The sequence below is a fragment of the Microtus pennsylvanicus genome, chromosome 7 (assembly GCF_037038515.1).
Source record: "Microtus pennsylvanicus isolate mMicPen1 chromosome 7, mMicPen1.hap1, whole genome shotgun sequence".
NCBI classification, from domain to species: Eukaryota; Metazoa; Chordata; class Mammalia; order Rodentia; family Cricetidae; genus Microtus; species Microtus pennsylvanicus.
In genome coordinates this window covers 118,002,526-118,029,612 of record NC_134585.1, presented here as the reverse complement: position 1 = coordinate 118,029,612, position 27,087 = coordinate 118,002,526, and the positions used below count along the sequence as shown (strand labels likewise).

Sequence of the window (27,087 nt, the reverse complement as noted above, 5' to 3'; positions counted from 1 at the left end):
GTCAGAATGGGGACAGCGGCATGCATGGGAAGTCAGAATGGGGACAGTGGCAGGCATGGGAAGTCAGAATGGGGACAGCGGCAGGTATGGGAAGTCAGAATGGGGGCAGCGGCAGGCATGGGAAGTCAGAATGGGGGACAGTGGCAGGTATGGGAAGTCAGAATGGGGGCAGCGGCAGGTATGGGAAGTCAGAATGGGGGACAGTGGCAGGTATGTGAAGTCAGAATGGGGGACAGGCATGGGAAGTCAGAATGGGGGACAGCGGCAGGCATGGGAAGTCAGAATGGGGGACAGCGGCAGGCATGGGAAGTCAGAATGGGGTACAGCGGCAGGCATGGGAAGTCAGAATGGGGGACAGCGGCAGGTATGTGAAGTCAGAATGGGGGACAGTGGCAGGTATGGGAAGTCAGAATGGGGGCAGTGGCAGGTATGTGAAGTCAGAATGGGGGACAGTGGCAGGTATGGGAAGTCAGAATGGGGGCAGCGGCAGGCATGGGAAGTCAGAATGGGGGACAGTGGCAGGTATGGGAAGTCAGAATGGGGGCAGTGGCAGGTATGTGAAGTCAGAATGGGGGACAGTGGCAGGTATGGGAAGTCAGAATGGGGGCAGCGGCAGGCATGGGAAGTCAGAATGGGGGCAGCGGCAGGTATGTGAAGTCAGAATGGGGGACAGGCATGGGAAATCAGAATGGGGACAGTGGCAGGCATGGGAAGTCAGAATGGGGGCAGCGGCAGGCATGTGAAGTCAGAATGGGGGACAGTGGCAGGCATGGGAAGTCAGAATGGGGGACAGGCATGGGAAGTCAGAATGGGGGACTGCGGCAGGCATGGGAAGTCAGAATGGGGGACAGGCATGGGAAGTCAGAATGGGGGACAGTGGCAGGCATGGGAAGTCAGAATGGGGGCAGCGGCAGGCATGGGAAGTCAGAATGGGGGACAGTGGCAGGCATAGGAAGTCAGAATGGGGGACAGGCATGGGAAGTCAGAATGGGGTACAGCAGCAGGCATGGGAAGTCAGAATGGGGGACAGCGGCAGGCATGGGAAGTCAGAATGGGGGCAGAGGCAGGCATGGGAAGTCAGAATGGGGACAGTGGCAGGCATGGGAAGTCAGAATGGGGGACAGCGGCAGGCATGGGAAGTCAGAATGGGGGACAGCGGCAGGCATGGGAAGTCAGAATGGGGGCAGAGGCAGGCATGGGAAATCTGAATGCTGTCATCACCTTGCCTGAGGCAGTTGAGGAAGCCCTAAAGCTGTGGACAATTCCTCCTGTTCTTCCCACAATTCCTCCTGGGATTCCCACAATTCCTCCTGGTCTTCCCACAATTCCTCCTGGTCTTCCCAGGCCACAGTAAGAGGCACATTCTGTCGCCCCAGCTCTGGGATGTTTGGGGTTGGAGGGTGTTGTGTGCGTGTGTGCTGTCCCTAAGGTGGCTGCTATATTAGGCATTAGTGTCCTGGGGAAGCCTGGTTCTAGGCTGGGTGAGAGGAATTTGGTCAAATCATCTGTTATTTCCTCCAAAAGTAAACACACTCATTTGTACTGTCAACTCTTTCTTTCCCCTGTGAAAGACCAGTCTTAGGGCAGCTGAGTGGAGAACTGGCTTAACTCATTCATGGCCAAAGTCCACAGCTGTTGGGGAGCAGCCTAGGAAGAGACATTGTGAGGTAAGCAAGTCACTGACCTCAAAAGCTCACCTTCGGTAGGAAGCCAGAAAAGATTAAAAGGAGAAGGCTTCCAGTGTCCCGTATCTGCCAAGAGGCCAGGTCCCGCACTGCCCAGTAAACTGCACCTCCCCCTCCCCTTCCCTTTCCACTCTCTCCTGCATCCTGTGGTCTGAGTTTGGCAAGCAAGTTTGACTCAAGTCACAGAAGGGAGTGAAGTGGCCCTACCGTGAGAAAGGCAAAGGCAGGTCATAGCTGTTCCTACTAAGCTAGGATCCCTGGCTGCCTTAGAACATGACATGTACACACTGTCACCCAGATCTCTGGTGTGGGTGGAGCGATCTTGGCTCTCTTTGCTATCTAAATTGGTTGGCATTTTGCTGTTAAATCTGCCTTAGTTTCATGTCATGGTGCAAATCTGCACGCGTATGGGTCTGCTTAGCCACTGATAGTTTTAATGTTCCAAAAAGTCACTCATTCTGAGAAGTTTGGGGCTCAACCTTTGAAGCAAAGTCCAATAAGATGACGGGTGCGAAGTGCTGTCTCTCCGCAGCTCTAAGCCTCTGCTAAACTTTCTGCTTATATCTGAACGCAGGTGGGAAGGACCCAATCATCCATCCACTGTGGCTGAGCATGAAACGAGGCCCTGAACAGAAACGAAGTGAGCTGGATAAGCTGGCCAGGATTCTGTCTGTTTATAGTCTGCTGCTATAACAAAACATCCAAATTCTCTATAAAGCTGTATATTTGGCTTGCAATTCTGCGGACTCGGTGGTCCAAACAGCATGGAACTTGACCGCAGTAAAATACAGCGCAGAAACAGAAAGGGACCTTTTGACATGCAGAAAGGCCAAGCAGATAGGAAGGTCTCTCTTTTAGGATAACCAGCTCTTTAAGAACTATCTCCTAAGGGCATGCATCAATTAATTCTGAGAATGATGTCCTCACGCTCTTGATAAGGCTGTACAAGACCACCGATTTAAGATTCCCCCACCCTCAACAAAGCCATACTGCAGACTTTCGAATGACATAACTTTGAACACAAGAACTCGAGGAAACACATCTCAAACCATATTCAAACCATAGCAGGCCACTCCAACAAATCATCACATTTTGGGTAGTTTAATCGGAAGACAATTTCTCATGACTCTGGAGACTGGACACACAAAGCCAAAGTGGGGACAGGATTGGTTCTCCGAGCCTTTGTCCCTGGCTCGCAGCCGGCACCTTCTTACTGCATCCCTGCCAGCCCTGTGTGCTCTAATACGCACCTATATCACCATTGTGTAATAGGCACAGTGTTGGAATACTTTAATCACTGATTTCAAGGTTCTAGTTCCATATTGAGGCACTCAGGGTAGGGCTGGAAACTGTCACTGTCATGAGTGAGTGACCAGAGCCCCAGCACTCAGTTTCCCCCTTTATCCACTCCTTTCAAAGGCATAGTGTTTTTAAAAAGTATTTCTGCGTCAGTTTCTCTGCTTATCAGTGAGTCTCAGGTGCCAATGATTGAAGGGATTAGGAATGGGCTGGAGTGCAGGCAAGGACCCTGACCCGTACCCCAGTTAACAGGCTGGCTTTGGAGCAGAGCTAATCTCGAATCCTCCTCCCAGCTCTGGGGGCTCTCAGATGGCAGAGAGGTGAAAAGAGGAGTCATGGCGCTTCCCTGGGTCACTGACCACCAGTATCTTGAATTCAAAGAATCTTGGCCTGAGCCGGGCGATGGTGGCACACGCCTTTAATCCCAGCACTCGGGAGGCAGAGGCAGGCGGATCTCTGTGAGTTCGAGCCTGGTCTACAGAGCTAGTTCCAGGACAGGCTCCAAAGCCACAGAGAAACCCTGTCTCGAAAAACAAAAACAACAACAACAACAACAAAAAAGAATCTTGGCCTGGTAACTTCTCAAATATTTAGGCAAAGCTCAAGTTTGCTTCCTGGAAGATTTCCTAGAAGTTTCAGGCAGTAGACAAGAGGGAAGGTCCCTGATAATGACCCGAGTTATTTACTATGATCTTTGAGTCTCAGGTGCAACATTCACCCCTGCAGAAGACCCTCCTCAGGCCAAGAAATAGCAAGTCCTTCCTTGACATTCAGAGTCTGTTTCTGTATACAGAAAAGTCTCTGATCTATAATGCATATATTATATCATATTGCAGTTGGGTTGGCATTTTAAAGTAAATTAAATGGAAATAAGGGGGAGAAAGTAACCAATTGCCACAGAATAAGGTCAAACAAGAGTAATAAATATTGAGTTCCAAGAGGCTACAAGAGGTCTAATTCCTCAACTCCACAGGAATAGGGGGGAGGCGGGTGTCACTTGATATTACTGATAGTGGCCCACTTACCACCGATCATGAGCACATAGTCCCCAGACATTGCCTAGAAGTAAAGGGAAGAAACAACAATTATCTTCAGAAGTCTAGAAAGGTTATAAGGTAGCTGAAAGCTAGGTGTCCGGGACATTCAGCTTCTTTAGGAAGGCCCGTTCCCCGCTAGAGCAGGGTCCCCGACATGCTCAGGCACTGGGTGCACTATTTTTCCCACCCAGGTTTGGACAGTGGTGGGTGTGGCACTTATCAGTAGAGGATACTTCCTGTCAAGCTTACACAACAGATCCTTTAACTCCTGGACTGCGATGCTGTTTCCTTAGCGACTGCCTTATGGCAGGGTCGCTCCAACCCATCTCAGCATCAACGATATCATTAGCAATACCAGTTGAAATACAGCACAGGTTTAAGATGCCCAGGCAGACAAAAGGCGTTGCAGACTGAACTAGGGAACTAGACAGAGGTTAATAAGAAAACCCAACAATTGCTTAGAAAAAAAAAAAACAATTCAACAAACACCCCTTAAAGGGCCACAATAGAACACTTTTGCAAGACGACTGTTAAAGCATTCGTTCCCAGAGCATGCTACTGGGTTACTTCAACAAGTGTTCTGGGAACCTTCCTGCAAAGAACACTTAAAGGGCCACAAGTGCAACACCTAAAATAATTAAACAGCACCCATAAATGCGCCCCGACCACCCCGAAACCGACGTCTCCCCATGACCGTAGTAGACAGACAAGGCAAGGACAGGGAGGCGAACAGCTCCTTCGGGCGCACGTGGTGGCTCTGAAAAGAGCCTTTGGTGGGATGGAACCGACGCGTGGCGTTCAAGCCCGCTCCCCGCGGATGCGGCGGGCCAGCTGGATGTCCTTGGGCATGATGGTGACGCGCTTGGCGTGGATGGCGCACAGGTTCGTGTCCTCGAACAGCCCCACCAGGTAGGCCTCGCTCGCCTCCTGCAGCGCCATGACGGCCGAGCTCTGGAAGCGCAGGTCGGTCTTGAAGTCCTGCGCGATCTCGCGCACCAGGCGCTGGAACGGCAGCTTGCGGATCAGCAGCTCGGTCGACTTCTGGTAGCGCCGGATCTCGCGCAGCGCCACGGTGCCGGGCCGGTAGCGGTGCGGCTTCTTCACGCCGCCCGTGGCCGGCGCGCTCTTGCGGGCAGCCTTGGTGGCCAGCTGCTTGCGCGGGGCCTTGCCGCCGGTGGACTTGCGGGCGGTCTGCTTCGTGCGGGCCATGACGGGGACGGAACACAACGAGACGAGAGGCGCGGACACCTGAACAGGGAACGACCCGGCCGACTTTATAGGCGCAGTCTTCCCCGCGGCGGGGCGGAGACAGCGACTTGAAAGTCCCGCGCTGCCGGGCCATTGGCCGTGGCGTCACCGGCCCCGGGCCGGCCCATTGGCTGGGGCTGCCCCGCCCCTGGTCGCCCCGCTGCCTTGTCCAGCCCTGCGGCCAGCTGACTGGCCAACGCTCCCCGCGGGAACAGAGGGACATCTCTGTTGGCTGCAAATCCCTACTCTGGACGTCTCTTCCAGAGAGGCGCGCGAGCTCACCCGTCCGCCCGCCGTCCAAAGTCCCATAGCTAATGTTCAGTGTCGCTCAGTGATCGCCCCGTCGCGATCCCGAGAGCTGGCCGCGCCCCGTCGTCCCGATACACGTCCCTCTTGTAGACTTTGCCGGGGGAATCGGACGACAGCGGGGCTAATTGTGCTTTGCGTCTGCCCTGGGCTCGACGTCGGGGTTAAGTCCCAATCCCGGGGAAGGGGCAGGAAGCGTTCAGGAGACTGGGGCGGGAAGCAGCGCGCGGGACAAGTTATGCAGGGTGGATGTGTAGGACCGACATATGGCGCCAAGTGCTTAGGACAGTGCGGGGTTCGCTCCGGGACAGGAGCACTTAGGGCGACCGCACAGACGACCACCTGGGGGACCTCGGACACAGTGGGAAGGGCGCTGGGGACGCCTAAAGCGAGTGGCCCACGCTACATCCTACACTTTGGGAACGGGCCGCCAAAGGCCACGACACCGGCTACCGTGACACAACTCTTTAATCTGAAGGAGTGGGTGGCTCTGAAAAGAGCCTTTGAGTTCGCGAGCGTCTCCGGGACGCGAGCCGCCACGATGCGGGCAGCGGCCTCACTTGCCCTTCGCCTTATGGTGGCTCTCGGTCTTCTTGGGCAGCAGCACGGCCTGGATGTTGGGCAGGACGCCGCCCTGCGCGATCGTCACTTTGCCCAGCAGCTTGTTGAGCTCCTCGTCGTTGCGGATGGCCAGCTGCAGGTGGCGCGGGATGATGCGCGTCTTCTTGTTGTCGCGGGCCGCGTTGCCCGCCAGCTCCAGGATCTCGGCGGTCAGGTACTCCAGCACGGCCGCCATGTACACGGGCGCGCCCGCACCCACGCGCTCCGCGTAGTTGCCCTTGCGCAGCAGCCGGTGCACGCGCCCCACCGGGAACTGCAGGCCGGCGCGGGACGACCGCGACTTGGCCTTGGCGCGGGCCTTGCCTCCTTGCTTACCGCGGCCAGACATGACGGAAGACACAAACTCACACGCTCGCGCAAACAGGAAACTGGACCGCGGCGCCGCCGCCTCTTCCATTTATAGACACGGCCCCGATTGTTCGCCTGACGCGCTCATTGGTTCACACGCGTCCTCGCTCCTTGGCCAATAGGAGCGCGCGCTCACAATCCGCTCATTTACATAAGCCGGGCTCCTTCGCCTGGGCGCCGCCGCGAACGCCGAATCACGACGCGCGTGGCCAGAGCCCTCATTTGCCTGCGACCGTTGTCAGTGCCGGGTCCTCGGGGGCGCCCCGGCCTGCCGCACTTCGGTTCTGCCGGCTCGGGAGCGGGCCGAGCGCCCTCCGCCTGTGACAAGGGAGTGCGGCGGTGTGGAGAGAGTTGCCGGGTGGGTGTAGGTGAGCCGCTCCGTCTCCGGTGCGGGCTTCTCGTCCCACGCCGGGTTTCCCGGGAGCTCGATCGTCCGCTGCTTATTTGTGTCCATCGCGGTAGAGCCAGGCGGCCCTGCGCCTGCTGCTCTGTTGCCTGGGCAGCTGGCCAGGTCACCAAGTACTCTTTGCCTTTTGAACAGTTCGAACCTTTTCTAGGGCAGATGCTGCTTCCATCTCGGATCAAGGCTTGTCCATCTCCTCTTACCCTTTACCAGTGTCTCGCTTCCTTTAGTCCTCTCTGATTTATGACACACAGTACTAGGCCCGGAGAATGATCCTGGGACAGAACACGGGTATCTTTCTTTAGAGTGCGGCTACTTCTCTACTTGTCTTCAGCTTTCATTTTGTCCGATCTGATTCCCTTAGCCAAGCAATTGCTTAACTTTACTTTGATTAATTTATATGTAGGCAATGAAAGTGGATGTAAGTAAGCAAACTTACCTTCTAAGCACAATGAATGTTTTCCATTCATGTTTAATTAGAAAATCCAATATTTAAGATTTAAGTTTCTACAAATCCTTTGATGCTTTTTTCAAGCACATGCTGATGTATGCGGAGGCTTTTCTTTTAGGAAGATGGGTAATTCGTGATACCTAGGAATTAGCTGGTAATTCTGATACCCTCTATTCCTTCTACTTGAAACGTAAAGCCTACCTGTTACATGCTTGGTGTTTCACTGCTAGGAGCCTTACTTCAAAGTGTTTGGATTAAAGGGTTACTCTCATACAAAATGGCAACAAAAGACCTGAAAAGATCTGGGAGCACTTCAAAAGGAAAACCATATAGAACCCATGGTGTGCATTTACTGTGATTATTGGTTTTGGCAACTCCGATTTTTGTGCAGGAAAGGAAATTGCTTTTGTCAATCATTTGCACAATGGCTACCCAGAAGCTCCGAAGCTCCGAACTTTCTGCTGTGTCTGGTGCTGGAGTGACCCTTGAAAGTGCCATCTTTGGACTGCCATTATGTTAGCATTGCATCAGCAACACCCAGAAAAATATCACAACCAGCAACATCTACTCTCTGTAATTTGTGTTAAGCTTGTGGATGATTCTACTGTCTGTGGAAACCACTGGTAGATTATAGACATGTTCAATTGGAGCATAGTCTTAGTAACTTAGACAAATACTGAGCTAGAGTTCTGTTGTGGAGGTAGAATTATAAGTCTTTTGGTGAAACAGGCAAGAGTATGAAAGACTCTTAATGCATTTCTAAGCCCCCTCAACCCTAAGACATTTTTCTAAAACCTTACACTCTCTCTTGGAAACGGGACAGTCGCCCACACACACATGCTGGATTGCTCATCCTCCTGTGTCCTTGTGAATAATCTTCAAACAACTCCATTCTGAGAATTGAGGTGATGGAGGAAGGTCATTGGTTAAAATAAAGAAACTGCTAGGCCCATTGGATAGGCCCACCCATAGGTGGGAGGAGTAAACAGAACAGAATGCCGGGAGGAAGAGGAAGTGAGGTCAGACTCCACAGCTCTCCTCTCCGGAGCAGACGCAAGAGAGACGCCATGCTACCTGCTCCAGGGAAGACGCACGCTATGAAGCTCTGACCCAAGATGGACTTAGGCTAGAATCTTCCCGGTAAGCGCACCTAGGGGCGCTACACAGATGATTAGAAATGGGCTAGTCCAGGTGTGAGAATTAGCCTAGAAGAGAATGGGCAAAGCAGTGTTTAAAAGAATACAGTGTCTGTGTAATTATTTCGGGGCATAAGCGAGCCGAGCCGGCGGCTGGGGTGTTGGGGGACGCAGCCCCGCCGCCGCTCCTTATTACTACAAATGACGCCCAGACGTGTGGCTAACTGAGTCCACAGAAAGCCTGAGAAAGCTTGGAAAAGAATAGAGTAAAGCATGTTTCTTATGGCAATTTCTTGGGTCTGCTCTGCTTGCTAGAGGCAAGCAAGCTGCCTCATCTAAGAGAGGCTTCCTGACTCAGCTTCAGCTGCAAAACCCTGCAGCTCATTAAGAGGTCCTGCCACGAAACACTTAAACGGTGTTGACGAAAAGCTGAACGCATGCTTTTCGGTTTTCAGCCGTAGCAGGAAAAAAGCTGCGCGTTTAAAAATGCCGGTGGGCCATCCTGCCAGGGCAAACTCTGACTGTTTGAGGCAGGAGGGCCGGCTACCAAGAGAGGACTTGAGTGTTGTCTGCTGGCTGGCAGGGACCTTGAAATGCTATAAACATGGCTGCAGCCTGTATATCAGCCATGAGGCTGGAAAGCTAAGGATCCAGCCGTCAAAGCCACGCCTTTAGTCCTACTGAGATTACTTGGTAAATTAAAGATTCATGTGGTCAGAAAAAGAGAGATATACAGTAAAGAGAGATTCAAAGACAGAAAATTTCTGAATGGTTTAAAGTGTGTTAAAAATATATGCAGACTAAAAGTTAAAATTCTTAAAGCAAACTTCTGTGACTTCAAGGTGTGGTAGCACACGCCTTTAATCCCAGTGCTTAGAAGGCAGAGATAAACAGATCTCTGTGAGTTCAAGGTGTAGTAGCACACGCCTTTAATCCCAATGCCTGGGAGGCAGAGACAGGCGGATCTCTGAGAGTTCAAAGACAGCCTGGTCTACAGGGTTATTCCAGGTCAAAGATATGCGCTCAAAAAGCAAAAAGTTAACCTAGAAATGTTGCAGCTTAGCGCCTAGTGATTTAAAGGTGTAAATCAAAAGTGCTCCTGGATAGTAAAAAATTGCAGATTCACAATAGGACAGATTCAGACCACTAAACGAGTCACACTGTTGGATGAATGTACGTAGGCTTGAGAGAGAGAAGAAAAGGAATATAGAGAATAAAGTTAATGGTTTAAAAAAAAAAAAGGTAAAGTCTTTAAAGAGACAGAATAAAGTAAATTGATAGAGTAAAAATAAGCCGCGTAAAGATGAAAAATTCACAGAGAGTCTGGATTCTTTGTATTATTGTGTTTTCTTTAAAAATTTTGACTGTAAAGGAGCTAAGTACAGACAGACATTTCATTATATGGGCTGCCCAGTGGAACCAGAATGGATATCATGAGGGTATGATTTCAGAATTTGGATCTAAGGATATGATACTTTGGAAAAGAGATTCTTCTTTTGTTTTCACAGAGGATGAGACCCTGTTCATTTCTTCTATTCCGATTTGGTATGATGGACCACGTCCTCCTGAAGGGTTGCTGTGAACATCTTCAGAAAATTGCCTTGCTCAACTGCCAACTGAGATAAACCTGGCACACAGGTTACACCCTAAAATCATTAACGACGCCCCCATTCAGCAGGAAGCAGTTTGGAGAGAAATAACTGCGCCCATATTCCCAAAAATTGTTTGTAAATGTTCTTTTACATTTAAAGGGGGATATGATATAGATATGAATAATTTGCATTAGTATAGATTTTGCTTTATTGATAGAGATTTACGGTCAATTTTGTTATATGTATAAATGTTTCTGATGTAACTTTTACTTGATAACTGTTTTGTTATATGTAATTTTGCTAGGTTGAAGTTAAAGCCTTTCTTTTTTGTTTAAACCGAAAAAGGGGAAATGATGGAGGAAGGTCATTGGTTAAAATAAAGAAACTGCTAGGCCCATTGGATAGGCCCACCCATAGGTGGGAGGAGTAAACAGAACAGAATGCCGGGAGGAAGAGGAAGTGAGGTCAGACTCCACAGCTCTCCTCTCCGGAGCAGACGCAAGAGAGACGCCATGCTACCTGCTCCAGGGAAGACGCACGCTATGAAGCTCTGACCCAAGATGGACTTAGGCTAGAATCTTCCCGGTAAGCGCACCTAGGGGCGCTACACAGATGATTAGAAATGGGCTAGTCCAGGTGTGAGAATTAGCCTAGAAGAGAATGGGCAAAGCAGTGTTTAAAAGAATACAGTGTCTGTGTAATTATTTCGGGGCATAAGCTAGCCGAGCCAGGTGGCTGGGGTCTTGGGGACGCAGCCCCGCCGACGCCCCATATTACTACATTGAGGCAAAGACGACCCACAGATGTTGACTCAGTTCCTGATGTATTGATTTAGTCACTGGACCGAGGTCAGGATGGCCCACAGATGCTTCCCTTATCTACCCGATCATGCAGCTCCTCTCCTGCCCTGGAATAGACCAATTACTGCTAGTAACCCTTTGAATAAGCCAATCCAATAAGTTGGAAAACAACCTACAGGTCCCCCCTTGTGTCTGTTCACTTTAAAAGATGGACTGTAACAGCTATCGTTGTCCTTCATATCCTGAACCTGAAGGGCCCTGTCATGACCGAATAAAATCCTCTTGCTTTTGCATCAATTGTGGCTGTGTGAGTGGTGTCTGGAGCAACTCCTCCCTGATGTTTGGACTTCTAGTCCAACAAGTGAGGCCCCAGGGTTTTGGCTTGAACAACTATTTGGGTAGACAGTGTTATTAGGATGGAATACGGAGAAGCAAGTAAGTTGAGAAGTTGAATGTCTGTCAAGCATTCTCATTCAGTTTGATAAACTGATTCAAATGGATATGTGAACTCACATTTGAGAGACTGTGCCGTGAATCTAGGATTCAGCAAAGACCACACAATTCTGCATTATGGACTGAACACAGTATTAGGATTGCCTGTCTCAGGAAGCAGAGCATCCGCCCCCCTCCTCCTCCCCCACCCCCATCATACACACGGTCCTTAGGGTTGACCTAATTGGTTTAAAAATTGCCCTGGCTTCCTTCAGACATCTGTGTCAAGCTTACCATTTCAAAAAACATGGAAGGGACAGTGTAGAATGTTATTAGGGGGAAAGCTTCTTTGACATCAAAAAGATAAAATTGTTGTGAAGTCAAGATAATAGGCAGGAACGGTGCCAGTCTCTTTTTCTGTTGCTCTGATAAAATCTTCTGAGAGTTACTTGGCTCACAGTCTGCAAATGTTAAAATATCAGCATTTGATCAGGGCCAAACATGGTTTGACATTCTTTTCATGTAGAATTTTATTTATAAATTTCAATAATTGAATTTTTTGGCAGTTGCTTTCTTAGTACGACATAGTAAGGTCCCACATTGTTCTCTCAGGGTCGTGCTGTCCAGCAGCCTGCAGTGGAGGTGTGTGACAGGGCCGGGGGCCCCTCTGCTATCTAAGGATGCTTCCTTCTCCCTCTGCACCTGGAAGCGGGATGTTTGTGTGTGGTAGCATAACTCCAGTCGGCCTCATCTTCTCCCTGGATGTTCTACTTCACCTCTTTCCCTGGCAAGTTTTAAATTTTATTCTTTGACAATTTCATGTAGTTACATAATGTACTTTGATCATATTCAGCTGACATTAACCCTTATTTGTCTTCTTATGAAGCTATTAATTACACTGGATGAAATCCTACTGTAATTAATTCAACTTGATTACATCTGCCCAAACGCTTTCAGATAAGACAGAATACTAAAGCACTGTGGTTTAGACGTCAATATATCTTTTGTGTGGATACAGTTCAAAACATACCAGTAGTTGGTGGCTCTTGTATGCTGTGTGTAGCCTAAGTTTTTCAGAACTTATCAATATTTTCTTAAGTGGGGAAAAGGATTTGCCTATTAGATTCTAAAATTGAGAGCTTATTACCAGCATCCTGGTCCCAGGTAGCCAAGGTTTAAGCTAGTAGCAGGCATGCACATACTGTCCCTGAATCCGGAGGATTCGATGCCAGTGACGGAATGAACTTGCTAGTGAGGGCAAGCAGGCAAAGAGCAAGAACTCCCTTTTCCATGACCTTCATATGAGCTGCCGCAAGAACGTGTGGCCCAGATTTACGGTAGACTTTCCACCTCCAAAGACTTGAATGGGTCTCCCCCGCCAGATGATGAAGACAATGCCTCACAGGTGCACCCAGTTGCTTGGGTCTAGCTAATTCCAGATGTAGTCAACTTGACAACCAAGAAAAATCATCACAACACCATAACAAACTATATCTGCTACCTAGCTCTTTTCCAAGAGTTTCATCCTGGAAAAAAAAACAAACAGTAAAACCTACACAAAAATTATGAAAGCCAAAACTACACAGAGAAACCCTGTCTTGAAAACCAAAAAATAAAAAATAAAAAACAAAAAAAACTGTATTGCAATAAATAATGTTGGAGTCATATATTAGGTCAAATACACTATGATGCAATATTACATTTACTAAACACATTTACACATTCTAAATACGCTAAACATATCTAATGAAGTCATAGATGATGTGGGATTCCCCTCTGTATGCTATGAATATGTTTTATTACCATTGGTTCGTAAAGAAGCTGCTTTGACCTATGGCAGGGCAGAATATAGCTAGGTGGGAAAACTACACAATGTAGGGAGAAAGAAGGCGAAATCAGGCAGATGCCATGTAGCCACCCAAGAAGCAAGATGTGAGGTAACACAAACCTAGTGGTAAAATATAAAAAATAGAAATGCGTTAATTTAAGATGTAAGAAGCTAGCTAGAAATATGCCTGAGCTGTTGGCCAAACTGTTATAATTAACAGAGGTTTTTTAAAAAGAAGATTTATTATGTATTCAGTGTTCTCTCATGGTTGTGAGCCTGTAGTATTAAGAGCGGCGGGCTGCTTCCCGCCACCCGGCTAGCTTTATACCCGAAATAATTACACGGAAACTGTATTCTTTTAAACACCGCTTGGCCCATTATATCTAGCCTTTTCTCTGCTAACTCTCGCACCTGGACTAGCCCATTTCTTATAATCTGTGTAGCCCACGAGCTGGCTTACCAGGAATGATCTTAACCTGCGTCTGCCTGGAGTGGGAGAATCATGGCTACTCTCTGACTCAGCTTCTTTCTCCCAGCCTTCTGTTCTGTTTACTCCATCCACCTATGTTTTAACCTATGAGGGCCAAGCAGTTTCTTTATTGCTTAACCAATGAAATCAACAGATTGATATATGACACTCCCACATCATGAGCCCAAGTAGTTGCTGGGAATATGAACTCAGGGCTTTTGGAAGGGCAAAGCTCTTAACCACTGAGCCATCTCTCCAGCCCCAATTAATAGAGTTTTTGTGTGATTATTCGGGTCTGGGTGGCTGGGAAACAAAAGCACGGTCTCCATTTCACACAGGCTGACTTTCCACTGACATTTGAAGGACGTAAGATTAAGCTGTGTGCACACATGGATGTGCTCTCTCCACACAGCAGGAGGTCAGCTTTTGTTATCCAACTCTGTTCCTCTGAGGCAGGATCTTTTTTTTTCATAATATTTATTGAGCTCTACATTTTTCTCTGCTCCCCTCACTGCCTCTCCCCTTCCCCCTTCAACCCTCCCCCCAAGGTCCCCATGCTCCCAATTTACTCAGGAGATCTTGTCTTTTTCTACTTTCTACTTCCCATGTAGATTAGATCTATGTAAGTCTCTCTTAGTGTCCGCATTGTTGTCTAAGTTCTCTGGGATTGTGGTTTGTAGGCTGGCTTTCTTTGCTTTATGTTTAAAAACCACCTATGAGTGAGTACATGTGATAATTGTCTTTCTGTGTCTGGGTTACCTCACTCAAAATAATGTTTTCTAGCTCCATCCATTTTCCTGCAAAATTCAAGCTGCCATTATTTTTTTTCTGCTGTGTAGTACTCCATTGTGTAAATGTACCACTTTTTTTTTTAATTCATTCTTCAGTCGAGGGGCATTTACGTTGTTTCCAGGTTCTGGCTATGACAAACAAAGCTGCTATGAACATAGTTGAGCACATGTCCTTATGGCATGATTGAGCATCCTTTGGATAGATACTCAAACGTATCTATCTTGTGTCTTGAGGAAGATTGTTTACTAATTTTCTGAGAAATTGCCACACTGACATCCAAAGGGGTTGCACCAATTTGCGTTCCCACCAGCAATGCAGAAGTGTTCCCTTTTCCCCACAACCTCTCCAGCATAAGTTTTCATCAGTGTTTTTGATCTTGTCTCAGAGTTTTGATTTGCATTTCTCTGATAACTAAGGATGTTGAACATTTCCTTAAGTGTCTTTCAGCCATTCTAGATTCCTCTGTTGAGAGTTCTCTGTTTAGATCTGTACTTATTTTGTTTATTGGAATATGTGATCTTTTGGTGTCCAATTTCTTAAGTTCTTCGTATATTTTGGAGATCAGACCTTTTGAAGATCTTTTCCCATTCTGTAGGCTGTTGTTTTGTCTTGTTGACCGTGTCCTTTGCATTACAGAAGCTTTTCAGTTTCAGGAGGTCCCATTTATTAATTGTTTCTCTCAGTATCTGTGCTGCAGGGGTTATATTCAAGTGTATTTTCCACTTTCTCTTCTATGAGGTTCAGTGTGGCTGAACCAATGTTTGATCCATTTGGACTTGAGTTTTGTCCAAATGTGATAGATATGGGTCTATTTTCATTTTTCTTTTCTTTTTTTCTTTTTTTTTCTTTTTTGGTTTTTGAGACAAGGTTTCTCTGTAGCTTTGGAGCCTGTCCTGGAGCTAGCTCTTGTAGACCAGGCTGGTCTCGAACTCACAGAGATCCACCTGCCTCTGCCTCCCGAGTGCTGGGATTAAAGGCGTGCGCCACCTCCACCTGGCCTATTTTCATTTTTCTATGTGTTGATATCCAATTATTCCAGCGCCACTTGTTAAATATGCTTTTTCTTTTCCATTTGATATATTTTGCTTTTTTATCAAATATCATGTGTTCGAAGATGTATGGATTGATATCTGAGTCTTCGATTTGGTTCCATTGGTCCTCCTGTCTGTTCTTATGCCAGTACCAGGCTGTTTTCAGCACTGTAGCTCTGTAGTAGAATTTGAAGTCAGGATTGTGATGTGAGGCAGGGTCTTTTACTGAACCGAGAGCTTAGTTTCCCTTAGACTTGCTAGCCAGCAGTCCCCAGTGACCTGTCTGGTCCCACACCTAACTTCAAATCAGGGCTGAGATTATGTAAGAGATCCATAAACATTATTCCTCAGCTCCTACTCCATCTCCAGAGGTTTTTTTCAACAACATTAAGCTCAAGTATGAATACAAAAGACACTCCGTAGTTTGAGCTTCTGAAGCCATCTCAATACCAGAGTATTGTGTGATTGATCCTAGAGAGATGTGTGAGGACCCTGTTTGTGTCATGGCTGGCAGGAAAACAATGGGTGAGGGAAGAATGAAACTTGGTTCAGCCCAACTTAGGCAGGACTGGGCCAAACTTCTGAAGTCTGGCACCTAGTGGTTTATTTTAGCCATATTTAAGCAGCACAATTTTGGGAGGAAAAGTTACCTCATGATAATTAACTCAGTCCTGTGTATACAACAAAGTTTAAGACATGCTTACATTGAAGTTATTTAACAAGTTCATATGGATTCTTTCATAAGGATAGGTATTGGTGACTCGAACAGTGCTCATGGTAAGGGTCTAGGGAGAATGACTGAGCTATATCTGATGCCTGTGGGGGTCAGGATTGGGCTGGCCCCAAGATAACAGGTCACCGAGCCTGTTGTAAAGTACGAGTGATGTCCCTCATAAGGATGAGTTTGTGCACTGAAAAGCAAGGTTCAAGATTTAGTGGGGATAGGGAGAGGAGTCTGGGATAAAGGGACATAATATTCTGGGCGACTCGGGTGGAGCCTGGCCCAGAGGACAGCAAAGGTCATTAGGTTATAAACTACATCCTTTCCCAGTGTTCATGGTGGAAGGCAGGGACGCATCGCCTTCCTTTGGGATGAGCATGGATGTTTAACTGTTCCTGCTTTCCTGTGCTTATCTGCGTGTACAAGAACCTCTCACCCTCTATGTGAATCTATTCACCCCAGATAAGGCACCACCAACAAAGAAACCATTGCACCCAAGACTAGCTTAGTGAACCAGCGAGGTTTATTGGGGTTACCTATGAGTATGGGTGAAGTGTTAAAGAAGCATTGTGAGCCAGAGGCAGCTGCATCACTAAAAAACCTACTTGGGTACAAGAAAGGACTCTTGGAGACTGCATCCTTGAAACCCCCTCAATTTGCCAAGAGTTTAGCCTGTACATCCCCTGATAATCATACCACATCCCTTGTAAAACCCTGGGGAGAGGTCTTGTGACTTTTGTTTCAGAAGTTTTCTGAGCTTTGTAAGTTTTATTTCCTGGGTCTTCTAAGCCTCCATGCTTTGCAGGAGAAAATAATTTCATTTGGAGGGAACAGCTATACAAAACAGAGACTTCAAGAAAGATGTCCCGTGAAGAATGATAACACGATTAGCCTTTTGGATTAAACTTTTAATTGAAATTTGGTTTCTGTGACGCCCCCACCAATATCTAACATGTTTCTCATTAAGCCAGAGTCCACTGCCATGTTAAACACAGAGCACAGAGGAATACACGAGGTTCTTGGCAAGCACTTAAAACATGAAATTTAACCACAACTTTTGGGCATCGAGTTCCTTAGCACATTACAAAAGATTCCTTTGGCTCCCTGTGAAGGAGCAGAACAAACACCATTTTGAGAAAGAACTCCATGTTAGACAGGGCCTAAGGGGGGTGGGTGAATGCAGCCCAACAAAAGTCATAAACATCACCAAGAAACTGTGCCAGCCCTGGTCAGAGTGACCCACCAGGGTGTCCAGACAACAGCTGTGCACATCTGCTTGCTTCAGACATCCTTACTGGTATCTGATTAACTGCTGTTTTGAAATTCCTCTATACCCCAACCAACGGATTCAGAGATTGTGTACCCATACTCAACCCCGAAACGCCAACGCTGTGCCACCCTGCTTGCGGTTTTCCCTTTAAAAACCCCTAACCCGAGGACTCAGGGCTGTCTCCCCCACTTGCTGCCTCCAGTGTGTTTGCATGAGATACTGGCTCTGTGGTGGTCTCGTTTGGGGGTTCTGTGTGACGTGGGCATAACTCTCGATGTAGGACCAGCGTTCATGTTACCATTGCCAGTTGTGCTGTGTAGCATGACCCTAACATTTGGGTGATCTGGACAATTCATTCCATTGCTACTTGTTATATTCGATCTTTTGTGGTACAATTAATAACCCAGAGACAGATATTGGGGTTTAACCTGAAGGTCAGAAAAACAAAGCAGCCAGCCACTGGCTTTTACCTCTATCTCAGTCCAAAAATAGTGATCCTCCCTCCAGAAATCCTCAGAATGAGACTGCCGGAAAGCTGTCTCCCCATATTTTATTGTATATTCCTCCCTAGTGCCGGGATTGAAGACATGCACCACTACTACCTGGTTCCATAGCAAACTAGTGTGGCTACTGGGATTAAAGGTGTATATCACCACTGCCTGGTCTGTAAGGCTGACCAGTGCAGCTGTTTTACTCTGACCTTCAGGTAAGCTCTATTTATTAAAATACAAATGAAATATCACTACAATCTTTTACTATATATTTCATCTGAGACTCGTCTATAGGTCTGTCATGTTTTCTGGAAATACACTCTTCTTGCACTGAAGCCATTCTGTTTGGTAAAATAAGCAAACCCAGTTCCAAAGCTGCAGACTAAGTACAGCTGGTGCGTCAGATTTCACTATGTAGATGCCCCACCCGAGCCACCACATTCCACCCCTGCCTGCTGCTTCACAACCCAATGCAAGTTATTTTCCTAAACATAGATTTCAACTTATTTGCAAGGTTTGTTCCTTGTCAATACCACCTTTCACTTCAACCTGTTCTACAAAGCCAAAGTCATAAACCTATGCCAGTGTCCTTAGAATATGCAACAAAACAAACAAGTTAGGAGACAGACTCCTTAGAGTAACCAAAGGTGTTAGGGTAAAGCCCTAGAAACCCGGGCTAGGCTCAGTTGCTCGTCCAAATTCAAGGGAAAATCAAAGGGGAGAATTAGTCAGGTGACTGTATTGGGAAGAGGGAAAACTGTAACCCCCTTGGGGCAGGCAGGAAGTAGGCATAACTAAGCAGTCCTGCTAGATGTGTGGTCTGTCTGGTCATTGCTCCAATTCTGATCCTGCAAGGTGGGAGTCCATATTGCTGTCATCACGTGAGGTCATCCCTCTCACTCCTACAGAAAGGTCATTTCAGCTCTAGGGTGAATTCATGGATAATTGCTCTCAGCTACTGTGATGCAAGAGAAAGGTAGGACAGTAACTTATCTTTGCCCCTTCAGCCTTAGAAAGGAAGACAAACACACAATAAGGCAGCGATGCCAGGCTCTCGGCCAGTTTTCAGTTACCCTGTGGCCACAAGGGAGGCCTTTTTGTTTATTTTTTTACAAAAGCACAGGTGCCTGCTTCTTTAGGGACTGGGTTTGTGAAGCAGCTCAGCGCTGAAGTCAAGCCGCCCTCTATACAGCACTTCTATGCCCTTGGGTAGTCAGACTCTTGTTTAGGAAGTTCCTTGGGGGTTAATTATACAAGGGTCTGGTTCGGCTGTATCTCTTTTCGTTGAATTTTAAGAAGCACTGGCTACTTGGAGCAAAAATACCCAAGGTGCCCTGGGACCCAATCCGCAGGGACCTTGTGGGAAAAGAGTGCAGCACCAACACCGGAGAGCCAGAAACAGTGCAACAGCCGGCCGGGTAGATGATTAGGCTGACTCACCACAGAGCAGTGGAGCCAGAGGGGAGACGCCCTAAAGGAGGGTGGCAGCGCGAAAGGAAACTAAGGCAAAAAGAACACGAAAAACAGTATTTGTGTGGATAATTACGGTCAACGTCCTTGTGTGGTGCTGAGGATAGACCCTCACATACGCTAGGAAAGCACACTGACCTATATTCCAGAATAGGCCAAACTAGCACGAAAACAGTATCCAAATCTAGATACAAATAAGACTTCGATCTTTAAGGACTGGTACAGAAGTATGTCTTCAATCCTGTCACCTGAAACAGGAAACTTAAAACTTAAGACGCCGTGTGTAAACTGGAAACTGAACTAAAAACCCAAAAGTAACCGTCTAGGTTTAGTGTCCAAATGTTTTAGGAGCAGTTTCCGAACTTTACTTCAGTAAAGAGACTTACTTCACAGACCACCTCACTGCCAGGACTGAAGGGCAGCCTAATGCTTTTCTCCACTCTGACAATATTTATATTAGCATGATTTGACTTCATTTCCCATCAAAAGAAAAAATACAGTCGTGTAAGCCACCATTCTTAAAATACCTCTTCAGACTTACACTCCTCATTCGCAAACACACATGAAACTCGAGTAGAAATAAGTTCTGTGTGTAATAGGAGAAAAAACAAACCAGAATCCATCATCATCACAAGACAAGGTAGGCGTCTAGAGAAGACAAAAAGCCTTCGAATTGTTCAAGAGACGAGCAGTACTTGGTGACCTCCCAGGCAACAGAGCAGCAGGCGCAGGGCCGCCTGGCTCTACCGCGATGGACACAAATAAGCAGCGGACGATCGAGCTCCCGGGAAACCCGGCGTGGGACGAGAAGCGCGCACCGGAGACGGAGCGGCTCACCTACACCCACCCGGCAACTCTCTCCACACCGCCGCACTCCCTGTCACAGGCGGGGCGCGCTCGGCCCGCTCCCGAGCCGGCAGAACCGAAGTGCGGCAGGCCGGGGCGCCCCCGAGGACCCGGCACTGACAACGGCCGCAGGCAAATGAGGGCTCTGGCCACGCGCGTCGTGATTCGGCGTTCGCGGCGGCGCCCAGGCGAAGGAGCCCGGCTTATGTAAATGAGCGGATTGTGAGCGCGCGCTCCTATTGGCCAAGGAGCGAGGACGCGTGTGAACCAATGAGCGCGTCAGGCGGACAATCGGGGCCGTGTCTATAAATGGAAGAGGCGGCGGCGCCGAGGTCCAGTTTCCTGTTTGCGCGAGCGTGTGAGTTTGTGTCTTCCGTCATGTCTGGCCGCGGTAAGCAAGGAGGCAAGGCCCGCGCCAAGGCCAAGTCGCGGTCGTCCCGCGCCGGCCTGCAGTTCCCGGTGGGGCGCGTGCACCGGCTGCTGCGCAAGGGCAACTACGCGGAGCGCGTGGGTGCGGGCGCGCCCGTGTACATGGCGGCCGTGCTGGAGTACCTGACCGCCGAGATCCTGGAGCTGGCGGGCAACGCGGCCCGCGACAACAAGAAGACGCGCATCATCCCGCGCCACCTGCAGCTGGCCATCCGCAACGACGAGGAGCTCAACAAGCTGCTGGGCAAAGTGACGATCGCGCAGGGCGGCGTCCTGCCCAACATCCAGGCCGTGCTGCTGCCCAAGAAGACCGAGAGCCACCATAAGGCGAAGGGCAAGTGAGGCCGCTACCCGCATCGTGGCGGCTCGCGTCCCGGGGACGCTCGCGAACTCAAAGGCTCTTTTCAGAGCCACCCACTCCTTCAGATTAAAGAGTTGTGTCACGGTAGCCGGTGTCGTGGCCTTTGGCGGCCCGTTCCCAAAGTGTAGGATGTAGCGTGGGCCACTCGCTTTAGGCGTCCCCAGCGCCCTTCCCACTGTGTCCGAGGTCCCCCAGGTGGTCTTCTGTGCGGTCACCCTAAGTGCTCCTGTCCCGGAGCGAACCCCGCACTGTCCTAAGCACTTGGCGCCATATGTCGGTCCTACACATCCACCCTGCATAACTTGTCCCGCGCGCTGCTTCCCGCCCCAGTCTCCTGAACGCTTCCTGCCCCTCCCCCGGGTTTAGGACTTAACCCCGACGTCGAGCCCAGGGCAGACGCAAAGCACAACCAGCCCCGCTCTCGCCCGATCCCCCGGCAAAGTCTACAAGAGGGACGTGTATCGGGACGACGGGGCGCGGCCAGCTCTCGGGATCGCGATGGGGCGATCACTGGGCGACACTGAACATTATTAGCTCTGGGACTTTGGACGGCGGGCGGACGGGTGAGCTCGCGCGCCTCTCTGGAAGAGACGTCCAGAGTTGGGATTTGCAGCCAACAGAGGTGTCCCCCTGTCCCCGCGGGGAGCGTTGGCCAGTCAGCTGGCCGCAGGGCTGGACAAGGCAGCGGGGCGACCAGGGGCGGGGCAGCCCCAGCCAATGGGCCGGCCCGGGGCCGGTGACGCCACGGCCAATGGCCCGGCAGCGCGGGACTTTCAAGTCGCTGTCTCCGCCCCGCCGCGGGGAAGACTGCGCCTATAAAGTCGGCCGGGTCGTTCCCTGCTCAGGTCTCCGCGCTTCTCGTCTCGTTGTGTTCCGTTCCCGTCATGGCCCGCACGAAGCAGACCGCCCGCAAGTCCACCGGCGGCAAGGCCCCGCGCAAGCAGCTGGCCACCAAGGCTGCCCGCAAGAGCGCGCCGGCCACGGGCGGCGTGAAGAAGCCGCACCGCTACCGGCCCGGCACCGTGGCGCTGCGCGAGATCCGGCGCTACCAGAAGTCGACCGAGCTGCTGATCCGCAAGCTGCCGTTCCAGCGCTTGGTGCGCGAGATCGCGCAGGACTTCAAGACCGACCTGCGCTTCCAGAGCTCGGCCGTCATGGCGCTGCAGGAGGCGAGCGAGGCCTACCTGGTGGGGCTGTTCGAGGACACGAACCTGTGCGCCATCCACGCCAAGCGCGTCACCATCATGCCCAAGGACATCCAGCTGGCCCGCCGCATCCGCGGGGAGCGGGCCTGAGCGCCACGCGTCGGTTCCATCCCACCAAAGGCTCTTTTCAGAGCCACCACGTGCGCCCGAAGGAGCTGTTCGACTTTCTGTCCTTGTCTACTATGGTCATGGGGAGAGGTCTGTTTCGGGATGGTCGGGGAGCATCTATGGCTGCTGTTTAATTTTCTCAGTTGTTGCACTTGTGGCCCTTTAAGGGTTCTTTGGAGGAAGTTTCCCAGAACACTTGTTGAAGTAACCCAGTAGCTTGTTCTTAGAACAAATACGCTTTCAGTCTTAAATTTGCTTTGGAGATCATATCTATCAGCATAATTTTACTAAAATTTTACTTTAAACCTAAACCACTATCTACTTTCAGGTGGACATTTGTTTCGGGTTTAATTAGTAGGATGATGAGATACAGGCGTTGAGTGTAGAGCAAAACAGAAGGCCGACCACTACAAAGAACTCTGCCTTCCTCCATCTTAATGTTCCTTGTCCTCCATGCTCCACCTTGTGAGCGGCACACACCAGAATTTCTAAGTCCTTTCATGTTTCCAGATCATAACATTGCCCCTCAACCCTGTTTGTTCCTTCTCAGGTGCCTACACTACTGCTAGGTAGCTTTCCTTTCTCCCTCTCATCTGTTAGAAGTTCCTTGTCCTCATCACTATTCATCTGTCCGGGACCTGTGCCTTAACTGACCCCTCAGCAGCCCTGGTCCAAGCAGCTTACACGTTCAGGACACCCTCTCTGCCGCTCGCTAAATTAGCAGGAGGAGCCGCATCTACATTTTTAAATTTAGATTTATTTTATGAGTGTTTTGTCCACATACATGTATGTGTGCACATGTACTGTGAGCCTTCCTGATGCCTGAGGAGTTCAAGAGGCTGATGGATCCCTTGAAACTGGCATTATAGACACCATGTGGGTGCTGGGAATTGAACCAGGGCCCTCTGCAAGAGCAGCCTGTGCTCTTAACTGCTGAAACACTTTTTCAGCCACATAACTAACTTTTTTAAAGATTTATTATGTAGCCGGGTGGTGGTGGCGCACGCCTGTAATCCCAGCACTCGGAAGGCAGAGGCAGGTGGATCTCTGGGAGTTCGAGGCCAGCCTGGTCTACAAAGGGAGTTCCAGGACAGGCTCCAAAGCTACAGAGAAACCCTGTTTCGGGGGAAAAAAAAATTTATTATGTATACAGTGTTTCTGTCTGCATGCATACCTGTAGGCGAGAAGAGGGCATCTGATCTCACTACAGATGGTTGTGAGCCACCATGTGGTTGCTGTGGTTGCTGGGAATTGAACTCAGTTCCTCTAGAAGAGCAACCAGCTCTTAACCCCTGACCCATCTCTCCAGCCCCACCCCACCCTGCCCTGCAGTAACTATTTTGTTGTTTTGATTTTAGAAACAGTTTCTCTTTGTAGCCTTGCTCTGTAGACCAGGCTGGCCTTGAACTAATAGAGGTCCCTTGCCTCTGCTGGGACTACTGGGGTTAACAGTGGGCCGCCACCACCACCTGGCTACAGGAACTATTTTTTATCCCACATCTATTTCCTAGGGTTTTCTGTTGCTTCCTAGGCTTATTTTTTGGCTGAACAAATGTGTTCTGGCCTCATGCAGCACCTGCAAGAACAGTATCTTCATGTTCTGTTTCTTCTGTCCAAGACGCCCTCCTTTGGCAAGCTCATCTTCAAGATCCGTCCCTACACGTCTTCTCTTCCTTTTCCCTCTTTGGTTTCTCTTTGGGTCGTCCTTTCCTCCACTTTCTAATATCTCCTCTCTTTCTCTGCCCTCAGCCTGGGACCAGCAATATTCTTCACGGAATAACACCTAGGCAGTGTCTGGGACACCACAGGAAAGGGTTACTGATGGACTTGATTTGCCTGATCCATCTTTGCACTGGGCGGGCTTTAAGGAGCCAGGTTTTTTGGAGTTAAGAGCAATTAACTCTGGACTGGAATTCTGGGAAGATCTTTTAAGATCCTTGAAGCAGGTCCCAAATCAAGGAAGCAGAAAACTTCTCATAAGCAATGTCTGAGAAGCCCCCCAAAGTGACGTCATTAGCTTGTTTCCAGATAGAATAATTGAGAATCCTGACAGCTGTACCCCTACTAGCTCACCCCCATGAGCACTCTCTGAAGGCTGATGACCAAAGGTAAGGCCTCTTAAGGATGGGGTCCTACTGAAATTTCTTTGGAATGTGGGTGGAGCTCAGGATGGGACTTCCCAAAAGTATCAGCAAAGACTGGCAGGGAGGAAGGAAGATGGACAGGAGATGGAGTGGGACACAAGCTTTAGAAGCCTTGTTACAGACTGAAGAGATGGCTCGGTGGTTAAGATCACTGTCTGCTCTTCCAGTTTCAACTTCCAGCGCTCAAATGGCAGCTCACAACTGTCTGTAACTCCTGGTCCAGGGGATCCAACACCTTCACACAGACACACATGCAGGCAAAACACCATATCCCCCCCCACACAAAAAAACCCAAAATCCTTTTGCTATGAGTTGGGACTTAAGGCCCATGGGAAGGTAGGACCAAACTCCAGACCTTTTGTTTTTGTTTTTGTTTTTTTAATTATGTACAGTGTTCTGCTTGCACAAATGCCTGCAGGCCAGAAGAGGGCACCAGACGCATTCCAGATGGCTGTGAGGGAATTGATCTGAGCACCACGGAAGAGCAGCCAGTGCTCTAAACCCACGGTGAACCTTCTCTACAGCCCTTCAACTCCAGACTCTTTACTAGAGAAGGACCACAAGAAAAGATGTGGGTCTTCATTTCTTTGTCCCGAATAGACTTGTATCCACATTGCTTTCTGTTAAGAATGAAGATAATTTAGTTTAGCCGGGCAGTAGTGGCGCACGCCTTTAATCCCAGCACTCGGGAGGCAGAGGCAGGCGGATCTCTGGGAGTTCGAGGCCAGCCTGGTCTACAAGAGCTAGTTCCAGGACAAGGAACCAAAAAGCTACGGAGAAACACTGTCTCGAAAAATCAAAAAAAAAAATGATAATTTAGTTTGCACAAAAATGCTTAAAACAAAGGCTCTCATGTGGTAATTGTTACATCCAACATGGCCCCCCAGAATGGCAGTGTCGGTGACAATAGCCTAAACAGAAGGACTTTGGCCTGGGTAAACAGACACAAAAGCAGGTTTGTAGGCCAGGAACCTCCCTTAATCCATCCCAAAGGTCAACTACCTCAGGCAAAGGCATCTAGTTCCCAATTAATCCAAACAGCTTGTTGAAGCTTTAATCTAATTAATTTGATTCTTTCCGGTGTCCAGAAGGGGCAAGAGCCTGTCTCTGCCCCGCCTTATCACTTCCTGTCTCCACTCCCAGTGCTGGGATTAAAGGTCTGAGTCACCACTGCCTGGCCGCCAAGGTTAACTAGAGGCTGGCTCCACCCTCCCATCTCCAGGCAAGCCTGATTCGTCAGAGCGAAAACAAAACATCACCCAACAGTTTGTAAAGGCTGAGAGACCCCACCCTGGTAACAATCATAAAGTCTGCTTTTCCACCATTTTGCTCTCCTCTCTGTCTACCTGGCAAGAGATAATCTTATAGTTTGATCCCGAATAAACCTCTCTACCCACGGAGTGATTCAGTGTGGCGGTTTCCCTGAATCCTTGATTCCAGTAATGGCACTAATGGCATCGTTAACATTAATGACATCAGAAGTGTATTACTAACTTTTCTTGTTGCCCTGAGAAATGCCCAACAGAAGCAATTCAAGTGAAGGTGGAGTTCTTTTGGTTAAGAGGGCACAGGGAAGTCAGTTGTGACAGACATACAAAGCCTTAATCCTAGCACTCTGGAGGCTAAGGCAGGGGGACCCCTGAGTTTGAGGCCAGTCTGATTTACATAGTAAATACAAGGACAGCCAGGGCTACACAGAGCTATTTCTCAAAAACCAAAATCAAACAGTGCCCAGAAGGGGTGTGGTGAAGGGCTGGCAGTGAGGGTGGTGGCCATTGACCACACTGCAGCAATGGTCAAGCAGCAGTTAGCTGCCCATGCTCTGCTCACTGGTCTAGCTTGGGACCCAGGGCCACTGGACATACTGCTGACATTCGGAAGTGGGCTTCCTCCTCAGTTAGGAATCTCCCTGATGAATCATGGTGTCTCCTAGCTTGTTTGAATTCCAGTCAGTTTGACAATAAAGACTAACCACCCACCAGCCATAAGTATCATTGTAAATCTTGATTATGACTGTCATGAAAAAAAAGATACCAAAACAGTTTGTGGATAATTTGAAGTATATGAGCAGTTTGTGCTCTAGACACGTCTGTGGTCCTGAGTGCTCTGCAGCTGGCTTTCCCTAAGCTCATTTGGTTTCCCAGGGCTTCGAGAGGAAAAGACTGTTTCATTCCTGCTGAGACAGAAACTGTGCCTCTGCAGCCCAGGAGCCAGGGTCTTGTGTTTTGCTCTTTCTTTGTACTGATTTGTTGTTGTTGTTTACTCTTTGACTCTTTTGGCTTTTTTGGGGGGTTGGGGGGCACCACCTAACTCCCAAGTAAATCACACACAGAGACGTAGTCTTACTTATTTGTTATGGTTTAAGTAAAAATGCTGCAGGTCCCTAAGTGGCAGCAGTGGGCATTGGGCCATAAGACCACTCCACAGGTCCCCCAAGTGGCTAGGTGCTCGATGCTGTCCTGGTAGCATGTGGGGCTAAGGCAGCCATCATGCAAGGTAGCCACTGCTTCTTGTTTTGTTTTGTGTTTTTGTTTTGAGACAGGGTTTCTCTGTAGCTTTGGAAC

At 49.0% G+C, this 27,087-nt stretch overlaps 4 protein-coding genes across 4 annotated transcripts; 2 read left to right on the top strand and 2 right to left on the bottom strand.

Annotated features, from left to right (window-relative positions):
• Positions 1-2,444: 2,444 nt before the first annotated feature.
• Positions 2,445-5,689, bottom strand: LOC142853314 (histone H3). Its single transcript, XM_075978091.1, has one exon. It carries the CDS (start codon positions 5,228-5,230, stop codon positions 4,820-4,822), a length of 411 nt encoding a protein of 136 aa, XP_075834206.1. The 5' UTR covers positions 5,231-5,689; the 3' UTR covers positions 2,445-4,819.
• A 388-nt stretch (positions 5,690-6,077) lies between these two features.
• LOC142853313 (histone H2A type 2-A-like) lies at positions 6,078-6,608 on the bottom strand. Its single transcript, XM_075978090.1, has one exon. The coding sequence runs from the start codon at positions 6,591-6,593 to the stop codon at positions 6,132-6,134; it is 462 nt and encodes a 153-aa protein (XP_075834205.1). The 5' UTR covers positions 6,594-6,608; the 3' UTR covers positions 6,078-6,131.
• A 13,992-nt stretch (positions 6,609-20,600) lies between these two features.
• On the top strand, positions 20,601-21,101 carry LOC142853310 (histone H2A type 2-A). The gene has a single exon (XM_075978088.1). It carries the CDS (start codon positions 20,655-20,657, stop codon positions 21,045-21,047), a length of 393 nt encoding a protein of 130 aa, XP_075834203.1. The 5' UTR covers positions 20,601-20,654; the 3' UTR covers positions 21,048-21,101.
• A 119-nt stretch (positions 21,102-21,220) lies between these two features.
• On the top strand, positions 21,221-25,263 carry LOC142853311 (histone H3). Its single transcript, XM_075978089.1, has 2 exons — positions 21,221-23,369; positions 23,533-25,263. The coding sequence occupies exon 1, from the start codon at positions 21,951-21,953 to the stop codon at positions 22,359-22,361; it is 411 nt and encodes a 136-aa protein (XP_075834204.1). The 5' UTR covers positions 21,221-21,950; the 3' UTR covers positions 22,362-23,369; positions 23,533-25,263.
• Positions 25,264-27,087: the final 1,824 nt, after the last annotated feature.

Excerpts from the sequence above, each read along its gene's own strand:
- LOC142853314 (XM_075978091.1), bottom strand. The coding sequence starts at position 5,230 with ATGGCCCGCACGAAGCAGACCGCCCGCAAGTCCACCGGCGGCAAGGCC.
- LOC142853313 (XM_075978090.1), bottom strand. The coding sequence starts at position 6,593 with ATGGAAGAGGCGGCGGCGCCGCGGTCCAGTTTCCTGTTTGCGCGAGCG.
- LOC142853310 (XM_075978088.1), top strand. The coding sequence starts at position 20,655 with ATGTCTGGCCGCGGTAAGCAAGGAGGCAAGGCCCGCGCCAAGGCCAAG.
- LOC142853311 (XM_075978089.1), top strand. The coding sequence starts at position 21,951 with ATGGCCCGCACGAAGCAGACCGCCCGCAAGTCCACCGGCGGCAAGGCC.